The sequence below is a fragment of the Branchiostoma floridae genome, chromosome 8 (genome assembly GCF_000003815.2).
Source record: "Branchiostoma floridae strain S238N-H82 chromosome 8, Bfl_VNyyK, whole genome shotgun sequence".
NCBI lineage: Eukaryota > Metazoa > Chordata > Leptocardii > Amphioxiformes > Branchiostomatidae > Branchiostoma > Branchiostoma floridae.
In genome coordinates, this window is record NC_049986.1 from 25,298,357 (window position 1) to 25,313,428 (window position 15,072).

Consider the following 15,072-nt stretch of genomic DNA (forward strand, 5'->3'; position numbering starts at 1 on the left):
GTGGCGCTGAGTTTTCCATGCCGTTTACGCAGCGAAACGTTGATGCGTCGGTAGACACGTGAGTTCCCTGGAGGAACCTTCTAACACATTAACGGTGTAATCGTCCAACCAACCGAGCATTTCCGCTCTCGTCAGGCACATCCTCCCCCTTTTGTCCAATAGCAAAGGCCATTACACAGATTTGATAGCTTAATGCGCTGCTAGTGTATGAAGTTCTCGAGGGGGGGGTGACTATCTAGAGACACCTAGAGAGACGTGTATGTGTGGGTATGGGTGGGAATGGGTGGGAATGGGTCGGAATGGGTTGTTAATGGCTGGGTATTGGTGGGAATGGGTGGGTATTGGGTGGAATGGGCGGGTATTGGTGGTAATGGGTGGGTATTGGTGGTAATGGGTGGGTATTGGTGGGAATGGGTGGGAATGGGGGTACGTGGTGGGAATGGGTGGGTAGTGGTGGGAATGGGTGGGTATTGGTGGGAATGGGTGGGAATGGGTGGGTAGTGGTGGGAATGGGTGGGTAGTGGTGGGAATGGGTGGGTATTGGTGGGAATGTGTGGTAATGGGTGGGTATTGGTTGGAATGGGTGGGTATTGGTGGGAATGGGTTGTTAATGGCTGGGTATTGGTGGGAATGGGTGGGTATTGGTGGGAATGGGTGGGTATTGGTGGGAATGGGTGGGTATTGGTGGTAATGGGTGGGAGGTTTCGAGACGACTCGGCACCTGAGACAACTCGGCCCTAGTCGACACCATACTTACTCGGCACATAACTTTTATATTTTGCACTCGAAGAATAATAATCCTATCATTCCGGCAGCATAAGAAGTGACATAAGAATGTACGAATCAATCTCACCCCACGAGGTAACGTTTTGGATACAAATTTTTAGGATACAAGATCCCCAAAACATGTTGCGGGCCGCGCCGGCGACGCCATTTTTTAGTTGTTATATCGGCGTTCTTTCACGATGTCACTCTACTTCTCTTCTATATCACCGTGTTTGCAAGTTAGTACAAATGAAAATAGATGTAATAAGCAGTTCAATATATTTTGTTGGTCATAAATTACAACTGTTTGTAGGTTTCAAAAACGCGTTGAGATGACCGATCTGATATAGACAGAGCCTCGGCCGTTCAAAGTTAACGTACCTTGAAGTGACGTTCAGAGCCTCAAAATGTCCGTAAATTGTGCCGACTGTATGACTTACAAGTTATCGCAGTGAGAGAAATGTTTTGCAGTTAAACATCTTGCATTTCTCACAAACCTTCACAATTTTATGTCATATTTTTGGTGCCAAGTTTTCCCACTTGGCTAGGTGCCGAGTCGTCCCAGGTGCCGAGTTGTCCTGATACCTGGGTGGGAATGGGTGGGAATGGGTGGGTATGGGTGGGAATGGGTGGGTATGGGTGGGAATGGGTGGGTATGGGTGGGTATGGGTGTGTATTGGTGAGTATTGGTGGAAATGAGTGGGAATGAGTGGATATGGGTGGGCAGTGATGGGAATAGGGGGTAGTGGTGGAAATGAATGGTGACAGACAACGTAGTCAATAATGTACAAGGAGAAGCTGTATACACGTTATACACCTTTATACATGTCTGTTGCATGAATGATGCTGGTACCGATAGTTGTGGCCACTGGGCGTTGTCTCTTTCCTTGACGCTTTCCATAGTTGTGACGGCATTCTCATTTGCATATATGTGACCGGAGACATGCGACCCACCCGGAAACAAATAAATGGCACTCCCACCCCACAGCGTTACCGAATCTCCCCCGATAGGGTTCAGCGCCTCGCTGCCCACCCCGTAGAGACCCGTAGAAGATTTGAGCCCAACTTTTGCTCACAAAACTTATAATCTTTGATGTTTTTAAAGGCTACATTTCTAAACTATGTTTTCTACATAGTTCAGCTATTACGGGAACTAGAATATACCGTGGCTGACTGTTTAGATCGCTCATAAATGCTATCAAAACATACGATAACTATCAACCATCTGATCACTACAGTCTACACACCAGCAAAACAGCACAGTGCTGGAATCCCGCACTGAAGAGGGAAATTCAAACATCTTTGATGTTTCTTACCTTCAAGAAATGGACTAAAGAAGTCTTAAACCCTCGCACGAGGAAGTCTTGAAAGTGTCTTGAGAACAAAAGTGGAAGGTGTGGTCTCGGCGTCTCTGACCTCACCGATCGTCGTGCAAATTCGCGGGTTCTTCGTATCGGACTGTGCAAGTTTCGGGCCGGATCACCGCGCGGAGGGATTTGTCACAAACTTCAATCTAAGCCACGCCCCTTTTTAAACATGTGAGGTACCTCACTTCCGGGTTTCCACTAAATGAGCTGAAATAAGCGGTTTGGAATGTTTCTGATGACAATGGTATGTACAGGAACACCTTAGGTACACAGAAGACCATACAATTCAATGTTTCTCTTCTGACAATGAAAACTGCGGGGTTCAACATAAGTTTGTGATAGAAGGTGACGACAAGAAAAACGGGTTTGGAAACAGACACCTTGGTTTCATGATAACGATCTTCATGTACATCATGTAGACAGAAGAAAAATCTTATGATAAAAATAACTATGAAATTTGTAAAGCGATAACACACTAGTTGAGAATAAACAGTCATAAATTAAGTATAGTTCTATGCAAGAAGATACCACAATGTTCACTGACCAAAGGTTTTGCCCATTTTGTCCAAAGTATAGTGAAAATGATGCTTTTCCACTTTGTCATAATGTCTTACGTAATAAGTCAATCTCATCTATTTGTTTAAGCACAACAGATTTCAAGAGATTCGCTACCACAAGCAGATTTTGTCATAACGCAAAAATAAGTAGATAAATAAAATATTGCTTTATTCATTAAAAATATATTGATGTCAGAGATTTACGTACGTTTAGCTTTTATTGTTTAATAAGTAGAATTCTAAGATTCTGTAGTTCTATGTTGTAGTTATTAGTTGATGTAAAGTCACTGTACTTTTCCAGTGAAGCTTCTTTGTATTATAATTATAGCTGCATTGTCACGTTATGTGCAATCACGGTAGTAGCAAGTAGTAGTAGTGAAGTAGTATATATTGTCCGGCTGATTTTCTTGGTCAGATGATGCAATACATGTAACATGACACGTTGATGTGTACAGTGTTGAGCTTGGGGTATTCGATTGGTCAGAAGGAGCCCTCCCCCGCAAAAGGAATGGTTTGGAAACTTTTTCCTGGAAGAAGTCGATGGCGAGCATTCTCAGATGGCCAGGTAGTGCTCCGTGTTCATTCATGTGGTCCAGTTCAGGGCGTGGGATCCGGTTACGTCATGTCTCGCCACACAGGTTAACTTCCTTGAAATGCCAAGATTTGATAAGTTACCACATGAGCTGAGTCATCCCTGTTCTTTGTTCATAGTTGTTACCATAGCAACAGTAACCATGGCAACAGTACAAGTGGCCCAGATTCCCGATCTCACCAGACAGACAACAGACCAGAGTTGACTGGCATGGCCAGCTCTCAAAAGCACCGTGTGCTTTGGTCTGGGCACCACCCTAGCATTCACCAGGTCTTCTTACAGGTGTATGGATCGTAGAATTCGGCAGTTAAAGGAATAATTGACCGGGAGGGTCAGTCCAGTGCGGCAACTCAAACCCTTTTGTAGTAAAACTACCCCGGCAAATTATTCCTTCTTTTAGCCAGCGTAGTCAGTAATGTAGATACTAGTATCATCCTCCGTTGCTTCCCCTGGCTCGCCCCTTTTAATTGTTTAGGCCATGTTGATTTGATTATACCCAAACTGATGCGAGCATGCGAAGAAAAAAAAGGTTGGCCCCTCAAAAAGTTGCCTTCATTTTGAAACCTAAGTTGTTAGGAAGGTTGAACATATGACCTCACAAAAAGAATGTGGTATACAGAACAATAGATTCTTTATTTTTGTTTTGGGGCGTTTTTGTCGGGCTTTCTGTTTTGTACCGTGTTTTTTTTTTTCATGTAAAAAATGTCAAAAATTAACAAAAACACATAAAAAACAGCCGGAGGCGAACCTCTGCTTGGAGAAAGATAGAAAACGGTAGCGCTAGGAAAAACGTGACAAATTTAACCTCCCAACATCTGCTTGAAGTTTGAAATGAGCTTTCTGAGAAGGCCGACCGACCTTGGGAAAACCCCTTCACGTTTACACAATAACAACTGTAAACACCGTCGAGCAGACACATTGACTTTTGTACTCACTTCGAGTCAATACAGGACCCATTAAGTGACGCAGGTGTCAAGGCGGTAGGGTTGGGCTAGGTTAAATATTCACAAGGGTCTAGCAAGTCGATACATGTTATGCAGTAAGCATGTTAACACCATCAAGGTGTACACTAGGGGTGGCTACCGGCACAGAAAATTCAGGTCCAGGTCCGGTTCAGGTCCAAAGGATCAGGTCCAGGTCCGGACCTGAACCTGGACCTGATTCAGTATGACTCATACCAATGGTCCATTTCACTACAAAGAAATCTGTTTGGTGGAGCATTTGACTTACACTGGCGTTTTAAAATCCTACAACGCTAACTGCACCTCTGCGATTGGCCTTAAAACTTGGTAGAAATTACTATAAATTCTACTCTACTTCACTCTTGCTATTTTCTTCCACCTGCAAGCGCCAAAACGTGTGAATGCCTGATAAAATAATCTTTTAATTTTCTAATCGGTCCACCATCCGGTCCACCTAATTTTTTCAGGTCCGGTTTTCCTGGACCGGTCCAATAAGAAAAAACGGTTTTGTACCGGTACGATGTACCGATACCCAGCCCTAGTGTACACACTTCGAATCAATATAGAAACAATGAACTGACGCAGGTATGTGTCAAGAGAAATGTCAAGCTAATTGTGGATCCAAAGCCAAGTCAAGGCGGTAAATTAGGTAGGACCAGGTCAAATATTTACCAGGCGTCTAGCCGGGTGAGCCAAGTTATGCAATAAAAGGCACGGGTATGTATTTTGACCAGAGGTATGTGCATTACCTGATAACAATCTATTGATTATATTATCAATTTGACGTAACTGCGAATAAACGTAGGTAGCTGATTTCATGGTTTTATTGCTAGATCAAACTTGTTTATTTATATCATTAACATCCTGTGTAATTTTAAGTTACATATCTAATTAAATATTCATAATTTATGCTAATTTGATGACGTCATGGGTCAAAATCCAAGATGGCGGACAATGTCATTTTCAACGATAAATGCGTGTTATTTTTTCTCAAATACCGTCAAAATCTTTTATTTTCTAACAAAACACAATCACTTGATCATTTTTAGTCCATTTCTATTGGGTATTGGGGTTATATGTGGAAAAAATCGTATTTTAGAAAATTCAAGCTTGTCGATCCAAGTTGGCGGACAAATGACGTCATTTTCTGACGTCATATAGACGTCAATGTCATCGTCATTGGCAACAAAAGACTTGTTTTGTTCAATACATTTAAGTATAGGGGAAATTTCATATTTAGACGATTTCAGCCCAAAATATGACCAGACCGGTCCCAGGAAGGCCCAAAAAGCGCGGTCTGGATAGGGTTAAGGCTACATAGGGGCAGTGGGTTGTTATCAACTGTGTCTGCACCGCATTAAAAGGCAGAGCCCAGCCCTCTCCTTCCACTTGCCTCCATAGCAGGCTCTCTGGGGCTGGCAGTCAAGCGATCCAGTGCAAAAAGAAATGGCCAGCCAAAGCGTATTATGCGCCAAAAAAAAAAAGACGGAAAAAAGGCCTCTGAACAATAAATTGAAATGTTTCAGTCTCAAGAAGATATGACTTTATCTTCGTGCCACATTTCAAATCACTTCATAAATCATGAACCTGCATCAGCCTATAATGCTTATTAAGTTATAGTAATCACTTTTATTAAGTCGGAGATCACTTTTTGAGCCTTAACATTGCGTTTCAACATGTTTCAGAAGTGGTTACGGAACTATATATATACCGCAATATTCAGGAGGTCGGACCAAATCTCACAACCCATCTGCGAGTTTTAGTCCGCCCGTAAGAAATGGTCCCCATCTCACAATCTTCCATATATAGAGAATGATACAATCACCTTTACGTCTTTTACCAGGAGGAGAACAAACTGACCCTTAACAGGCTATGACATATACCGACATGTAAATCTGCGTGTATTCTGAGATTACTCCCTTGTAACCAGGGTCGCAATCTGTGCTGAGTCACCCCTCCGTGCCAACCGGGCAAACTGTCGGATAGTTATTCATGTCAGTCTCGCAATGGCAATGCACTGTGAGATTGACACAGGTATTGTCCCCGATTTAGCACGATAGGCCGGTCGGATACGTCTCCGCTTTGGACCGCCCACGGTGGAGAGGTTTTCTGGTGGGCTAGTTATCTTGTTGACAGACAGACAGACAGACAGACACACACACAAACGCTGGGTAAAATGTAACCTCCATGACATTTCATGGAGGTAAAAACTGCCAAGAAAATCATACCATTTTCTGACAACCTCGTTTTCGGGTCATTCTAACCGTTGTATGTACAAAAGCTAACAATGGGCTAATCAAGCGTTTGAAATACATCTTAGCTTTTTTCTGTTCCTTCTATTTCATCTGTAGATCATTTTTACGATTGCAACATAGTCTAACGTTTGATTGACACGTGACAAGCGACAGGTTGCAGGGACTACCTTCTTCCTGTCCACAACTAAGTTAGCCCGGCGGAAGCGCACGGCGGTGAAGCGGTCCGCCCCATTTGTTTCCCCGAAGCCAGGAAGGAGGCGTGCTGTGGTGTGACTCAATCTTTTTGATCGGACGCTGCAACTCAAGAAAGCAGAAGTTCTGTTCAGTTTTAGCCAAGACTTCGGAGGAAGAGGCCATAGTTTTAAGCCTTGCCAAGACGGGAGAACATGAGGGACAAAGCGGGAGTGGCCATTTTGCTGGCAGTGGTCGCCTCTGTTGTGCATGCACAGACAGGTGAGAGTGAAAGTATTTGTTTGCCAAAATATTCAATTTCCGACGCCTTGGACGCTTTTGTTCCTATCCTACGTTATGCATACAACTGTACATACTTCTGTTTCAAACATACGTACGGTAGGGTGTGTAGGAATTTTGTGTACTAGGGAATTTTCGGATCTCAAATCGCCGGGAGGTTTGGTGATCTCTGGTCGGGAATTGTTCTCGCCCAGCGCGGCAAGGCGGTGAGGCGGCACCCGGAAATGAAAATCTTGACGAAGTGCAGAACTCTGTAATTTTATGACCGTAAAAATCTTTTTCGAGATTGTGTGTTTTTGAACAATTGTGCGATTTTCTCGACCATCATGCGTGCATATTTTGATCGTAGTAGTGGAACGGATCCTCAAAATTTGTTTGTTGGTGGTCTCGGCTGGTTTGACAAGTTTGAGAACACTTGTTGGGGACATCTTGTCCTTGCAAGGATAGGGGGCAGTACGTTTCAGTAGCGGGGGTGGAGTGGGTGTTTCAAAAATTGCACATGGCGGAACAAAGTGCATTTAGGCCAACACTCATAAATTTTGTAACAGAAAAAAATTAAGTAAATGGATGTTTCAAATATTTCATTGCCAGATCTTAGACAACTGCTAGATCTTAAATTAATTGAGACCCTGAACTAGATTCAGCCTGCTGGCTTCACATTAACCCTACAGCAAAGTATGCAACATTTCACGTAATATCATGGGCGATAGGCCATCGAGTTTTTGTTGAAATCGCTGTTGCTATCTTTGTACATATATATTCAACACACACTGTATACAGTAATGCCATACTGTGTACTCAGTCCATTGAATCAAATAATAAACAAGATGCTGAGCTTGAAAGACGCACTGTGTACACCGAGCTCCGTTTGCTGCGTCGTTCTAGATCACGGGGATAGTTCACGCAAAGGCCGACGGGAGTAGAACAGTTCGCAGTTGGCTCGAACGCGTTCGCGAAGCCCTGCTCGAACCGATGAACCGCCGGCAACGGGGCTAACTTCACTAACTACATATAAATGACTGGGTAGGAAATGCTACCCAGCAAGAGTGTTACCAATAGGGGTGACCAGCAGGAAAAGTGAGTTAGAACCACGGTTCTATGGTGGATTTGGGACTTCTAGGCTTTTACGTGAGACTAGTTTTCTACGTGGCTGGTTTGACCAAAGGCGATAGGCCATCGAGTATTTGTTGAAATCAGTATTACATGTACTTTGTCGTACTAAAATCAGACTTTATGAACTCAAACAGTGTGTACTCGTTCCACAGAGATTCCTGAGAATCACACTGACTACCACACACTCAGTGTACTCGGTCCACTCAAATAGTCCCCAGAATCATACATTGACACACTCACTCTGAAAGAATTCCGAGAATCATTGACATCACTGTGTGCTCAGTCCACTAAAAGATTCCCGAGAATCATACACTACACTATTACACTATAAAATACGCAGTGTGTACTTGGCTCACCGAAACTTTGGCGGGAAATCTGAGTCTCTCGTCTGATTGGCTAGCAATGATGTAATAGTCTTGTGCAGCAGCGACCCTAGCGGCCAGATATGGTACTGCTGGTAACGCTGTTCCCCGGAAATCGGACTTTACAAAATGTTGCATATCTTCTTTATTATTAGGTGTTGTGTCCCAAGTAATCTTACATGGCTAGTAAGTGACACCTAGATAATAAGAAATATCAACGTGTTTTATTTCATTAAGGCATTTCGCCGAAAACAAGGGCTTTTAAAACTGCATTTCCTACCTATTCATTATTGTTCCTAACACCAAAGCGTTCGGAAGTCGGTGTTCGGCAAACTTCGGGTGATTTCGGCAACCGTTCGTATGTGTGATTCTTTGGAATCGACAGCTTGTGTCCTTGTGTAACCGCCAAGTGTACGATTCTCGGGAATCTTTCCGTGGACCAAGTACACAGTATGTATAAGTGTACGATTCTCGGGAATCTTTCCGTGGGCCGAGTGTACGGTGTGTGTAAGTGTATGACGATTCTCGGGAATGTTTCAGTGGATCGAGTACACAGTGTATGTTTAATATAGACAGTGTATGATTCTCGGGAATCCCATGGTGGAACGACTATACACTTTTGAGTTCATTAGAGTCGGATTTTTATTACAGCACACTAATACTGATTTCAACAAAAACTCGATGGCCTACCGCCTATGGTAATATAGGCAATTTTGGAATCGTCAGCAACCAAAATTTTTCTTGTGTTTTGCGGTTTATTGCTCAAAATTTCTGCGAAGCTGTAAAAGCCAACTGTTTTGTGGGTTCAATTATGCATGTGTTTTTCTATGAAGCCTTGAAGGTAAATTATATGTAAAGTTACCATTGTGTATTGTGTAGTGACGGTGGCTAGAATGTGGAAAATGCACCGCCTGGGCCTAAAATAACATGTCATCTCAATGATTCTCATGACAACTTGTTTTGGACGCTTTCGTACCTCTGAAACTTTAAACTCACGTCTTGTATTATAAGCAGGAAGAAACTAACTCTTACAGGGTAATTCCCCATTATTCAAGCAACTGCATTTTCAAAATTTTGTTTGATGTATTACGTAATTTATTTTGTACTGTATTTATGTTAAATGCGTTGAATACAAACCCAATCCTTCTTGAGTAGTTCTCTTTCAAGGTCTGAAACTGAACTGGCTCCTGCGGTTCTAAAAAAACTGCTAGGGGGCCATGGAACCTATACCACTTTCACAAGAGCTACTAGTCATAATTCTTCCAGTCAAGATCATGACCATAGCATGTACAGAACTTCAGATGTCCAAACCAGAAGTTCCACTGCAGTACCGTAACAAGCCACTAGGGGGCCCAAAATCTGATCATTTCAAGGTATCATCAGAACCTACTAGTACCCATATACCAAAAATTAATACAATCCATTTGGGCCTTATTGAATATTACTGTTGTACCCATATACACAGTTATATATATATATATACACTTTGACATTACTACTTGTGATTCACACAAATGGAACAGTACAGATAACATAACCGTCTTGTTGGTGAAGGTAAAAAAAAGCCAAAACAGTGATCTAGGTCTAAATGGAGTCCAAAAAACATTTTATTCTGACTTCTGCTTAGAGATAAAGCTACATTTTATACGTACATGTGGCCCAGGGCATCTGTTTGCACATGATCCCAGATGAGGAAATGAAACTGAAAAGTTGGGCATGACTCATGACTTCTGTGCACAGCCATGTGTGGAAGGAGGAAGTAGAGATAAGAAAAGACTACACAGGCAGGGCTCGAAATACCACCTGCATAATCATGCAGGTTAGTGCAGGTAAAATTGGAGCTGTGCAGGTATTTCAAAAGTTGTTTCCAAACAGTTTCTACTAATATTCTAGTCTGATCCATACTCTCCAAAATGTTTTTACCAGAAAATCTAAAATCCCTTGCTTCCATCTTTCTGTACCAGCACCATAGCCACAATATGCAAGAAAAGATTTCTACTACTTCATCTGTAATTTGAGACGGCTGTCATTTTGTTTGGGGAAAGAAAGATGGAGTGCAGGTAAATTTCGGCAGGTGCAGGCAATTTTGAATGTCACCTGCACCAGTGCAGGTATGCAGAAAAAAATATTTTGAGCCCTGACAGGGAAGCAACAGGAATGATACAATATATATATATATATATATATATATATATATATATATATATATATATATATAGATATATATAGGTACATATATGTACATGATTTATATCTGGAACATGTTCTTCTTAATTAATAAGTTGTACACAATTTGCACACACTTAATATTTTGGCTCGTAATTTGTGTAAAAAAGTAAAGATCCAAAATGACCCTGTAACCTGAAAAGAGAAAAGGAACCATTCTTTTCTTCATTGAATGATGACAATATTTTATTACATACATTTGCAAAAACATGTAGCAGAAAAATACCAACTATAGAAGTATGACCACATACAGAATGAAACATTGACACTTTAATACTGGTGTGAATGATATGTAATTTGCAAGCAATCATGAATGACAATGACAATGATCTTTATTGCATACCCATGCCCAACATGGGCTAAATGCATGGAGTGAATGCATATGTTGGTTATGATAATGTTCAGCAAAAGAACTGAAAATTGACAATAATACTACTCTCATGTCCCAAATAAACGTACCGGGACGTTTATTTTTTTCAGCCTCACAATCCACCCGGTACGTTCTTATTTTGGACGGTACGTTTATTTTATTTCTGAAAATTGGGGCTTTGCTAAGCCAGGACCCTCAAAGAATTGAATTTTGGGGGGTTTCTGCCCACATTTCCGCGGTATATTTGCTCAAAAGTCACTGTTTTTCGGGCGATACGGCGCGGATTTCCCCGCCGCTATGACCCAAACATGAGTAGCGTGTACGCGTACGCGGTACTCTTTCTGCATTAAACTACCTCGTACCCCCTCCCCTAGATGCCAACACAGTAAAACACCACACACTGTTTAGGGGGAGCCGTCTGCTACAGGCACGGTCCGGTATGGAATTTAATGAAAAACTCAATTTTTTCTTTCGCTGAATACACAATAATGTATCGAAACATGCTGCAAAAGACAACTTTCATTACATGAAAACACTCCGAAATTACTGTAATAACAGTCGATACAAATGTGAACTCAAAAGAAATGATCAAGTCAAACTGACTAAATTGTTTGCCGGCTACGCAACCCCCAAAAAAACCTTCCATGACAAAGGCCAAAAAAAATAGGGGACGTACACCAGAGCCCAGTGCAAACAATATCTCCTCTGGGATTTCTTGCTGAAATTAAACAACGATAAACTCGAGAAGTTCTTCCGTAGTAGCTGACGTGCCTGGAAGCAAGGCCTCGAATGAAGAATCAACCTTCAGTCCTCCTTTTGTCTTCTCACAGCACCTGCTGTCCACCTGTCCTCACTAATCAACAGTCACCTGTGCATAACTCAAACACAATGTGTTAATGCAGAAAGTGAATTTCACGCTAATGACTTCGTCAAACGCTAGAAATTAGTATTTTCTGCATTAAACTACCTCGTACCCCCTCCCCTAGATGCCAACACAGTAAAACACCACACACTGTTTAGGGGGAGCCGTCTGCTACAGGCACGGCATCTATTTTTCGATCGATCAAAGAAGGGGAAAAGAAGGGAAACATCAATTCAAGTACCTAAACACCTAAAGAAAAAGAAACTGCCAATCTCGCTCTTAAAATGTCTGTAATGTAACCGTCCCTCTCTCGTCCATTTTCAATGCCTTTTGAACATTCTGTCTGGGATTCCCGCATACGCAGATGCAGTGGCTCCGCCGGCTCTCAAAAATGTCAACCGAAAACTGAAACATCATCAACAGTCCGGATCTGGACTTACTTAGACCCCTAAAGACTCTGAGATAAAAATCTGAAGTGACGTCAATGTGACAACTTACAATACTTCTCCAACATAGCAACCGGGCAAGCAATCTAATCAGTCCTGGCAAAAGGAATTACCTTCTCAGATCTGTACTGATCAGTTTTGCTGGAATGAATAAAGACAAATTAATCTACAAACAAAATATGCTGATTGCTTCATCAAACCTGAGGAAACCTGCATACGAGACAAGAATCAAGGTCAATGTACTCATAGTATCCAAATCATCTTTGTGTCCATGTACAGCCATCAGCTTATACAACCAAACTGGTGTTATCACCTCTTTCCTCCTTCCCTTGCATACGTTTAAATGTATTACCCGCAACCTTATTAACTGTAGGTGAAACGAATCCTGCCTAAAATTGCGCTCACCTAAAACTGTAAAAAGCTTTCTCAACCGCTACAAGAGAAACAGTATTCTGTATAACTTTCAGCAATTCAAAGCAACATATTAAAGCGCTGCTGGAAAAGGGACAATCTTCCACTGTCCCCTCGAGTTCTGGTTGGCACATCTACCGACGGTAGCTCAAGTTGTCCGCTAACGACATCAGATATGGGTGCTGTATTCTATCCATGTCCTTCCAAAGTCAATCGTTCAGAACATGTGGAACGGAATATAATAGTTAATATCAAATTAGCACAAAACCGAACCATATCAATTAATACACATTGCTGTCTTAAACATATATCTGCTGTGCTGTTGCACTTGTAAACAAACTACAACAAAATATCATCTAAATACATGTAAACCTTGTTGTACTGTTTACTCCACCTTCAATGTAAACAAAAACATTGAAAACATGTTCGTGCAAACAAACAAGAAATCACTTCTTCATTTACTGGCCGCGTGCCTGCAAAAAAAATCATACCAAAATGATAAACCTTGCCACCTGTACATCAGAGATTCAATACTCTGATACAACCAGAAACAAAGTGTTTCCTAATGGCCAAGTGTCTAAAACGCTCCTAAATCAGCATGCAAAAATAGCTGAATTTCCAAGTATATAGGCATATTCCTCAAACTCACTCTCTCTCAAAAACAAATCTACAGATTAAATCAACAGTACAATAAATACCCCACTGCTACCAAAAATGGTATTCTTACTCAATCATCTTACAAATAACTTCTCCGTAGTCAAATCTACATAATCAAAAACAAACTTGTCAAAATACATGCTCACGTGTAAGCAACTTGTGACTGGTATCCTTGCAGCGAAAGCTGACCTGTCCATAATAAAAAAGTACAATATAAAACAAAATTGCAGAAAATAACAAACACTCTGATATCACCCCAACCTTCCTCTTCAGGATGATAACATGACCTTCTGTTCGTGAACCTTGGAATTGCAGATTCTGAAGCAACATCATAGTGAAAGAACTAATTGTTAACTTACTCAACACAATGAATAATGTTTTATAGATGCATGCAGAATAATGTCAATTGCAATATTTAAATTACCAAGTTCTATGAAATCTATCCACTCATGGGTCAATACATGTACACATTTCTCCATGCGAGCTCTTGTCAGGTATGACGTCCTGCCAAAACAAGGATAAAACACCACATTCTGGGCATTGACAACAAAACATAGCTGATCTCAGTAATTGTCCTCTCCAAAACATGAGGTATTCCTTACCACTCCACGGGCATATAAAAAATGGCATAAAATCTTCGGGCCATAATCGGCCTTCCAAACACATTATCAGTGATCTTCCTCTCCAACTCATGTGGTTATTCCTTACCACTCAATGGCCATAGGCGTACAAAAAACTGCATAAAATCGCCGGGCCATAATCGGCCTGCCAAACACATTGATCTCAGTGATCTTCCTCTCCAACACATGTGGTTATTCCTTACCACTCCATGGGCATACAAAAGACGGCATAAAATCGCCGGGACATAATCGGCCTGCCCGACACACTGATCTCAGTGATCTTCCTCTCCAGCACAAGTGGTACCCCTACTCCTAAATGGGCATATAAAAGGTAAATCATTGCCAGGCTCATCTGCCCCACCGTCCTCACCATTCTCTGGGCGTTCAGCGTACGGCATACCATTACCGTGCTCATATCAACTGCGGTTTAACATTATCAACATCTGTGGAATTACTCATCAAACAACACATAATCTGCACCACTGTATAAAAGGTAAACCAAGGTACTGTAGTCAATGAACATCAATGCAGAGAACAAATTATCTGCGAGTTAAGCATACACAAAAATTCTCACTGTTGTAACACTTAACGTGCCATCCATCTGTGCAAATAAGGTTAAAAATCATCATTAGGATATGTACCATCATCAAGTACCATCATCAAGTGCTAAACCAGCGGTAGGCAACACATCACCTGAAACATATCAAAAAATTACAAAGCTCATGCATATTAAATACGGCGTAACATCAACATACAAATCTGCCTGCTCAACACAACTGAAAAACCGTGCCAAATCACACTGTAAATCTGTATGCTATTTGCAGACAACACAACACCTGTACCAAATATCCGATATATGTACTGCATCATGTACTGAACCATCACCATGTACAATGTAGAACTATGTGATCTATGCTGTCAAAGTACCATCCTCACCATTATTATTTGAGCATGTCAAAATTGAACAACGGTTGTTTGAAGAATCACCACGTCCAGAAGAATCACCTGCTCACAGCAGACTATGTGCCATCTGGGA

General features: G+C 41.6%; 2 protein-coding genes across 2 annotated transcripts in view; one reads left to right on the forward strand and one right to left on the reverse strand.

The window, feature by feature from the left end:
- LOC118421713 overlaps positions 1-2,258 on the reverse strand; it is a 55,434-nt gene extending 53,176 nt beyond the window's left edge. Inside the window, exon 1 of the mRNA XM_035829191.1 lies at positions 2,082-2,258. The gene's annotated coding sequence lies outside the window, so the exon portion shown is untranslated. The remainder of the gene's footprint in view (positions 1-2,081) is intronic.
- A 2,704-nt stretch (positions 2,259-4,962) lies between these two features.
- LOC118422047 (TBC1 domain family member 13-like) overlaps positions 4,963-15,072 on the forward strand; it is a 25,877-nt gene continuing 15,767 nt past the window's right edge. The window contains exons 1-2 of the mRNA XM_035829552.1: positions 4,963-4,979; positions 6,718-6,951. Of these exons, the coding sequence (XP_035685445.1) occupies positions 4,963-4,979; positions 6,718-6,951 (251 nt within the window). The remainder of the gene's footprint in view (positions 4,980-6,717; positions 6,952-15,072) is intronic.